Source organism: Colobus angolensis, unplaced genomic scaffold, assembly GCF_000951035.1.
Source record: "Colobus angolensis palliatus isolate OR3802 unplaced genomic scaffold, Cang.pa_1.0 Scaffold623, whole genome shotgun sequence".
In the NCBI taxonomy this organism is placed as follows: domain Eukaryota; kingdom Metazoa; phylum Chordata; class Mammalia; order Primates; family Cercopithecidae; genus Colobus; species Colobus angolensis.
The window spans coordinates 124,004-133,354 of NW_012119855.1; the positions used below are offsets into that span (position 1 = coordinate 124,004).

Here is a 9,351-nt window from a genome sequence, read left to right on the forward strand (position 1 = left end):
TCGAAATGTTGCAGATGGCGGTGTGTGGGCTTTTAGCTCCTAAATTTTTTGTGTGGTACTAATTCAAGACGATTGAGAGCAGGTTGGGATCATTTTCAAAAGGGTTCTAGGCAGGGTGTGGTGGCTCAAGCCTGTAATCCCAGCACTTTGCGAGACCAAGGCGGGCGGATCGCTTGAGGTCAGGAGTTCGAGGCTAGCCTGGCCAACGTGGTGAAACACCGTCTCTACTGAAAATACAAAAATTAGCCGGGCGTGGTGGCGGGCGCCTGTAATCCCAGGTACTCAGGAGGCTGAGGCAGGAGAATCGCTTGAACCCGGGAGGCGGAGGTTGCAGTCAGCTGAGATCGCGCCATTGCACTCTGGCCTGGGGGACAAGAGCAAAAGTCCCTCTCAAAAAAAAAAGGGGGGGTTCTCTAGGAGGAAGCCCTGAGTTGTATCCATGTTTTTCCGGGCGTCCCCCGGAGACACAGGCTGCGGGTGACCTTTTCAAGTGTGGAGGAAAGGGGAGCTGCTTTTGTCTTCAGGAGTGATGCAGGTCTCAACTCAAGCCTGACGGCCCCAAACCTCCCTGGGGTTAGCTGATGGCTCTGCCCGAGTTGCTGAAGAGGGGTCCCGGGGGTCCCGGAGCGGAAGTGGGAGCGCGTGGGGTGGGCCTCCTCGACTGCCTGGGGCTCCAGACTTGTGCTGCGTGAGGCTCCGGAGCTCTGTTCTCGCTCCTGAGCCGCTGTTAGGTTTCCCAAGCGACTGTCTCAACCGTCCGGCTGCCTCCCCCGGGCAGTCAAAGCTGCACATCTGCCTCTGGCCGAGACCCGCCCCCGAGCCGCGGCGCCCACGCCCAGAGCCCTCCGCCGTCCCCAGCGCAGTGCAGCAGAGCGCGCTCCAGTCCGGGGACGGGCCGCGCTTTCGCGCACGCGCGGAGAAATCCGCGCCCTCCGAGGGGGGAGGGGACAGAGGGGGCGTCACGGGGGCAGGAGAAAGAGGAGGAGGTCCCTATCGCCTCCGGCGGGGCTCGCGCTCGCCCCGCGCTCGCCCTCCGCCTTGCCGGAGCCCCAGGAGGGTGAAACGCTCTCTCCCGGCATGCAGCGGGAGGAGGGATTTAACACCAAGATGGCGGACGGCCCGGATGAGTACGATACCGAAGCGGGTTGTGTGCCCCTTCTCCACCCAGAGGTGAGGAATGGGTGCTGAGTGCATTCCTTGCCCTGCGGCCCTCCAGCCTTTCTTTCCCGGCCTCGCCGAGGGCGGCGGCCGACGTGTGTGGGGTAGTGGGATGTGCCGAAGTTGGGGAGGGTGGGGAGGCGAATCCAGGCCCGAGCGCGGCTGCGAGCGGATAACGGGGGAGGAGATAGCGGGGCGGGCCCGACCGGGGCGGGCTCTGGGACGCAGTCCCTGGCTGTGCCTGGAGGACAGAGGTGGGGATGTTGATGGTTCTGCTATGTCGCCGCGCTGCGTTTGAGGGCAGAGGCGGAGGGGCCTGGTGCTGTTTTTGAACCGCAGCTTATCCCCTAGTCTTGCTCCAAGCCTCTTGGGGCCAGGTGGAAGCGCGTCTGGTTTTGATTTCTTTTTCCTTAGCCAGGGTGAATGATGGTATCTATTGCTTCCCTTTAGCCCACTGTAAGGGGACAGTTTCATGGTCATAATGATGTCCTTCCAGGTAATGCCATGGGCAGCACCTCGGGCACCTTGTATCGGGCGTCCTTTTTTGAGCATTTGTCCTTAAGCGATTAAGAAGAGAGGTCAAAACTTTTGGGAATAGACCCACAGTCACATTAGCTTGTCAAAGTACCGTTTTTCTAGGAGCTAGGGGTGAACAGTGCAACACGTTTCACATCACAACATGAGTGTCCTCCCATGTAAGTAAACAGTGCCCCGCACCACAGTCAGTCACAGTCTGTGCTTGTTTATCTCCGAGTTTGTAGCTGAGCTAGTGCTAGTTAAGGCTTGGAGGCAGTTCTTGATGCATTCTGACTTTTTATGATCCACAGTGATGTGGGTATGGGGCAGCGGCACAGTTTCCTGAAGAACTCGGCTAGTTTTCATGAGGTTGAAGGATGACAGTCGTGTTGTAGGATGAACAAACATGGAAGTCTCTACCTGGTTACTTTGCAATAGAGTGATTCTGTTTTCTTCTGGATTTGGGTTTGTACCTTACCACTAGTTTTGTTAAAAAGTGACTAATGGCAACCATACATGTTAGCACAACCACCCTCTCATTCGTGACTTTGGTTTATCAAAAGCACATGGGACAGTTCCTTCGGAATATATACCTGTGTCAGTCTCAGTAGAAAAGGCTACTCTGGGTTTCTGATAAACAAAACTGTACAGTAAGACTAAACATTTGTTTGACCAAAGTGGTAACATTTTCAGAACTGGCATTGTAGACATCTCTTTTGGTTCACTTAGGCCCTAACATACGTCAAGAAATAGACAAAGTACTTTTCAGATGTTGCCTTGAAAATGTTGCTCAGTGATTTCTATTCATCTCTTCCTTTATATGTTTATCCAGTGTATGTTTTTGAGACGGGGTTTCTCCCTGTCCCCCAGGCAGGAGTGCACTGACAGGATGACAACTCACTGTAGCCTCTACCTCCAGGGCTCAAGTGATCCTCCCACCTCAGCCTCCCAAGTAGCTGTGACCACAGGCTCGCACCACCATGCCCGGCTGATTTTTTTATTATTTGTAGAGGAAGAGGTCTCTCTGTGTTGTCTAGGCTGGTCTTGAACTCTTGAACTCAAGTGGTCCTCTCACCTTAGCTACTTAAAATTCTGGGATTACAGGTATGAGCCACCATGCCTGGTCTATCTTATGTATTTTAGCATACTGTTCTTAATATACCTTTGCTTTGTAATATAGTACTGTTGTTCGCTACTTTAAGAATAATTTTAACTGGCAACAAATCCAGATTATTTGGTGTAGTAGAAGGCCAATGTAGACTTGAAATTTAGATATCAATCTTCAGGTTGCCATTCGATAGATAGGATATTACTAGAAAGTCAGCCTCCTCATTGACAGTGCGAATTGGCATACATAATATATACCGTTCCTTTTTACCCAAGAAGCACGAGGTCTGATTATTTTAATACTTTGTATGGACATTAAGTGTGTACTACATGGCTGAGATCTTTCTGCATTTTCTGTGGTTAGTGTGTGCACCTGGTGCAGACCTGGGGTAGTTCTGCTGCCTCCTAGCAGTGTGTTCTTGGGCCAGCTATTAATAAATCTGTGAGTTCTAGTTTCATCATTTATAATGGATGAAAATGGATAACTATTATAATGGATAATAGTTAATAAGCTATAGCGAGGATTAACTGAGATAACATATTTTTGTTGTTAAAATAGGCAGTGTTTTCAGTCTCTTTTGGAAAGAAGCCCATTCTCTGTCTTGGTAAGTAATGAAATAATAGTACTTTTAACCTCTTTTTGGAGAGAACATAGACTTTGCGTCAGACAGACTTGGATTCTAATTCTGGAAATTCAGTAACTAGGTAAGTGACCTGAGACAAGTGCTTAATTTCTTTAAGCTTCAGTTGTAATCAGAAAATGGAGATCCTGGCTGGGCATGGAGGCTCACACCTGTAGTCCCAGCATTTTGGGAAGCCGAGGTGGGAGAATCACTTGAGCCCAGGAGTTCGAGACCATCCTGGGCAACATGGCAAAACTCTGTCACTACAGAAAATACAAAAATTAGCCGAGCATGGTGGTACACACCTGTAGTCCCAGCTAATTGGAGGCTGAGGTGGGAGGATCGCTTGAGCCTGGAAGGTTGAGGCTGCAGTGAGCCATGATAGAGCAGCTGTACTCCATCCTGGGTGACAGAGCAAGGTTCTGTCTCAAAAAAAAAAAAAAAAGGAAAAGAAAAGAAAATGGAGATGCTGCCTAGTTTACTTGGCTGTAAGGGATTAGGTGAGGCTGTATATTGAGGGTCAAGAACTGGCACATTGTAGGTGCTCAGTTAATGTTAACTTCTTTTTTCTCTACCAGAAGACAGAGGGAAGTGTTACACATTTATTTTGGTTTTGGTGACTGATTTAAAACTTATGTGGGTTTTAATTTAGTGGAATAGGATCTTGGAGGAACAAATTTCATTTCACTTTTTATCTTCAGATTTAACACTCTCACACAAAAACAGTTTTTCACCGATTTGTTAAGCAGATGAATTATTTGTAGGTAAAGAAATGAGCATTGCTTAAATCTCTTATTAGTATGCAAACTGCCCACTGTTAAAACCTTTCTTAGAGGATTATACAATTAGATGAATGCCTTTTTAGAGGTATTTTAGGTAAGATCATCTTACTTTTTAATGAATTAAATCATCTACTCGTTTAATTGGTCATTTAAACGTTTGTTTATCATGTTTGGGTAAGGCATTGTGCTGCAGTCTGTGTGAGACTTCAGGATATTTTTGGTATTCAGTGAGAGGCAGTATAGAATACTGGTTAAGAGCCAAAACTGGCCGGGCGTGGTGGCTCACACCTGTAATCCCAGGACTTAGGGAGGCTGAGGCTGGCGGATCACCTGAGGTTGGGAGTTCAAGACCAGCCTGACCAACATGGAGAAAGCCCATCTCTGTTAAAAATACAAAATTAGCCATGCGTGGTGGCATATGCCTGGAATCCCAGCATATGGGATGGCTGGGAGGCTGAGGCAGGAGAATTGCTTGAACCCGGGAGGTGGAGGTTGCAGTGAGCCGAGATTGCACTCCAGCCTGGGCAACAAGAGCGAAACTCTGTCTTAAAAAAAAAAAAAGAGCCAAAGCTATGGTGACAAACTGAAAATGTAACTTCTGTTACCATGGTCAAAGTACATTTTTCTCATTTGTAAAGTTGGGTTAATAGTGCCACCTTTTACAGTTATTGTGAATATTAACTAGGATAATATTTATAAAGCAGTTACCACAGACCTAGGCACATAGGCTGCCAAGCAAATTGTACCTTCTAAAGGCCCTGGCATATGGTGAATGCTGAAAGGGAAGCTGCTGTTACTTTGTTTTCTTTTGAAATAGGTGATTATTTGTTTTATCGAAATGAAAGAAATTAAAGGCTATTTGGATAAAGATGAACTGATTATCAAGGGATTAGGGTGCTAGTTGTAGCTCAGTGACCTTGAGCTAGTAGATACTTAACTAGTCTTAGTTTTGTTGCTTTTGAGGTAAAGTAGCTAGACAAGATGACCTCTAAGATTTCTTCAAACTCAAATGTTCTGGTTTTAGGTTGTGATTTTTCAAGATAATCAGCTTGAGCATTTGTCTACTAGGTATATAGCATTGTGTTAGGTTATATGGGTTAAAATAACATAAAAAGGATAGCATATGTTTTCCGAAAGGTAAATAACTAGTTGGGATGTTGTATGCATGTGAAACACTTAATGATTCAAATAAGTACTGAATTAAGTAATGTAGCTTGTAAGTGGTGTCAGATTCCTGTCATTTAGAATGGTTAGAAGAAAGGCTTCGGTAGAGGGATGGAGACCATATGTTGGTCTACTGGTCCAGCAGACTAGCTGTGACCAGCTTCCATTTTACCTACTAGTACATGCTCAGTAAGTCATCTCAGCTCTTTCATAGAATGAGATCACAGTATCCCCTTCTGCCAGAATATCATAGGGGCTATTTCAGAACCATCTGACTCAGAGCTTTGAACTGGATTGCCTAGATTATCTAGGGCTTTCATCTCTTTCTTTCTTCCTTTTTTCTCGATTTCAAAACTTCCGCTATTGCCTTCTTTCTCATTTTCCTCTCTCTTTGTATGGTAACGTTTTTTATTTCACATTCATTTTATTTCTCATGATTTTTTGTTTGAATATTAAATCGAACTATTGCTATTATCTACTGTCCTCACAGATTTCATAAAATCTACTTTTTGAAGTTTTTTTTTTGTTTGAGATGGAGTGGCGCTCTTGTTGTCCCGGCTGAAGTGCAATGATGTGATCTCAGCTCGCTGCAACCTCCGCCTCCCGGGTTCAGGCGATTCTCCTGCGTCAGCCACCTGAGTATCTGGGATAACAGGCGCCCGCCACCACACTCGGCTAATTTTTTGTATTTTTAGTAGAGACAGGGTTTCACCATGTTGGCCAGGCTGGTCTGGAACGCCTGACCTCAGGTGATCCACCCGCCTTGGCCTTCCAAACTGCTGGGGTTACAGGCATGAGCCACCGCACCTGGCCACGAAGCTTTTCTTTAATAAAAATAATTTTGCCTTTTTCTATTACTTTTTGCCCTATTATGTGTATATATTATGTGTATATATATGTTTGTGTGTGTATATATATGTATATGTATTTGTACACATCTGCTTTCAGAAAGCAGATACAAAATTACTTTGAAAGTTATTTTTCTTCCGATAGGTTACCTGCAACTCTTTTCCTTCAAAGCACTTCTTTACGAAGTCACTAGGATTTGATGCCTTTTTAAAAAATTCTGCAAAAATGCTACAGGTCGTATAATAATCATCTAGATTTTAAAATAATGTATATTTTAAAATACTGTATATTAAGCATAGTAACTACTATGCTTAGTATAGTAACCATTGTTAAGCATAGTAACCACTGAGCATTATTATTAAGCTTAGTAATCACTGAGTCAATGGATATAAAATTAAAATGTGATTAATTGATGAGACTTCATGGATTGTGCTCAAAGCCAAAGTTGAAAATTACTGACGTATAGAACCAAAAAATTGTTCTGGTTTTGAGAAATGCCATCCTGATTCGGCTTCTTTGTTTTATTTTTCTCATTATTTTTATTTAATTTGGGAGAATCTCAAAAGTATTTATTTGTTAAGAGTGGACTGTGGAGTCGGTGGATATAAGAGTATATAGGTTAAAAGTGAGCAATGGTAACGGCTGCCGAAATAGCTCAGTTGGGAGAGCGTTAGACTGAAGAAAAGTGAGCAATGGTGTTAGGATTCAAATCTCAATTCTGGTCCTTACTAGCTTGTGATCCTGGGCACGTTATTGAACTCTGTGTCCCAATTTTCCAAACTAAAATGGGGATATAATAACACCTACTTTATGAGGCTGTTGTGAGGATTAAGTGAGATAATACGTGTAAAGTTCTGTGTTGGGTACTTAGTAAACACAACAAATGTTGGCTGCTAATATTGTAGTAAATGGTAGTATCTCAAATTGATAAACAATTGTAGTATGCATGTATTAGAGTGGCTAAAATAATTAGTATTGGTTGTCTCTGGGGATTGAGGAGAGGATGGGCAGAGGACTTCTTATTATAAGCCCTTTTACCCTATTTGATGTTTTTAAAGGTGTGTGCTTTGCTACAGGGAGTGTTTATTGGGAATCTAAATATGGTCCTGACCCTTTCCTAGGTCCCAAAGTAATAAGGTGTACAAAACAACACATTGGAAAGTAATGTAAGATTAACTGTAGACCTTCAGATACCTCAGGATAGATGAGGGAGAGTGTGTCTGTGTGTATTTTTTAAAATTAGAAGTGATTTGTGGTCCTCCTTTCCTCTAGAGAGGGTTGTAAGGGTATGTTAAGGTAGTCAGCATTGAACAGTTAAGGTGTCTTAAAATGCAGTGTGCTGGCCGGGCTCTGTGGCTCATGCCTGTAATTCTGGCACTTTGGGAGGCTGAGGCTGGCAGATTACCTGAGGTCGGGAGTTCGAGACCAGCCTGACCAACATGGAGAAACCCCGTCTCTACTAAAAATAAAAAATTAGCTGGGCGTGGGGGTGCATGCCTGTAATCCCAGCTACTCGGGAGGCTGAGGCAGGAGAATCGCTTGAACCTGGGAGGCAGAGGTTGCAGTGAGCTGAACTCGTGCCATCCAGCCTGGGCAACAAGAGCAAAACTCCATCTCAAAAAAAAAAAAAAAAAAATTCAGTGTGCTTTTAACAGAACCCACAGCAATTACATAATCCAAAAAGACGTTTCACTGTTAAGGTTATGTAAAATTCTCTTTCAGTGCATTATCTGATTATAGTATTATTTTATGAATAGATTTTATTACAGATGGATAATTTAAGAGTAAAATCAAATATTTTAAATTTGAAATTTGAAAAATAATGATTCAAGACAATATTATATTTGTAAAATCCATAAATAAAATTTGACCCAGTGGAATAATTTGACCTAGGATAAAATATCTTCTTTTAAAATTTTCTTAAAGTAGAGCTACAGGCAGCTAATTTGAAAGTCCAGTGAAACTTCAGCCTTCTGTGAATGAGATACTATAAACTTAATATCCTGAGTTACAGAGAGTTAAACAGAATACTTTTTTGTTTTTGTTTCAATTCTTATTGCAAATTTGCCAAATTATTTTCTAGGGTTAATACATACTAAACATAATAGAATCTTTCTTTGATAAATCAGAACATTATAGTGTCTTAGATCATCTTTCTGATTATCAGTGATATTGTTAAGGATATGAAGATGATAACATTAACTGTACCTAAGACATTTTTTGTGTATATATGTCAAATGGCTTGTGTTTTTATCAGTTGTTGTATTCTAGGAAAAATCAAGTGAAAAATTGCTTCTGATTGAGATATTAGTATACCCTACCCTTGTTTAGTTTTTAAGAATAATTTTTCAATTATGAATACTCATTAATTTATGAAGGATTTAATCAGGTTTGAACAAAACTGATGAACAAAATTGGTAGTTACCAAAACTATCCCTATTCTCATGGGAAAAAAAAAAAGTTCTTTGAGTTGAAGACAGAAGTTTCTTGTTGTGTAAGGATCCTCTTGTTGCGATGTCAGCAACCTTATTGAAACATAGTTGGGCAAAAAAGGGAATTTACTGTCTCAGATAACCTAAACTCAGGATGCAGGGATGCAGTTGAAATCAAGGACAACTGGAACCTGAGCTGAGAATGCCACCAAAACTCTCTTATCTCTCCTCCCTGTCTCCCTTTCAGCTTCATTTTCTCCAAATGCAGAGCAGCTGCTGTCTTCCATGTAGCAAGGACATAGATGCCAGCAAATTATAAATGTGAGCCAGGCACTGTCCTAAAAATTTTGCATATATATTCATTCATTTAATCCTCACAGCTTTTTATACCTATTTTACAAATGAGGAAACAGAGGTATAGAAAGGTTAAGTAGTAATCCAGGTTGTATTGTGTGATAGAGATGATAGAGTTGGATTTTCTAGGCACTAGCTAGCTGTGGTTACAAATGCTCTCATTTGTGTTTTGTTTTTAAATTTTTTGAACAGACTTAATTTTTTTTTTTTTTTTTGAGATGGAGTCTCGCTCTGTGGCCCAGGCTGGAGTGCAGTGGCCGGATCTCAGCTCACTGCAAGCTCCGCCTCCGGGTTTACACCATTCTCCTGCCTCAGCCTCCCGAGTAGCTGGGACTACAGGCGCCCACCACCTCGCCCAGCTAGTTT

At 42.9% G+C, this 9,351-nt stretch overlaps 1 protein-coding gene across 1 annotated transcript in view; it reads left to right on the forward strand.

Moving 5' to 3' along the window:
- Positions 1–431: 431 nt before the first annotated feature.
- Positions 432–9,351, forward strand: part of ZDHHC17 (zinc finger, DHHC-type containing 17) — a 96,964-nt gene continuing 88,044 nt past the window's right edge. The window contains exon 1 of the mRNA XM_011963754.1: positions 432–1,170. Coding sequence (XP_011819144.1) covers positions 1,078–1,170 — 93 coding nt within the window. The 5' untranslated portion in view covers positions 432–1,077. The remainder of the gene's footprint in view (positions 1,171–9,351) is intronic.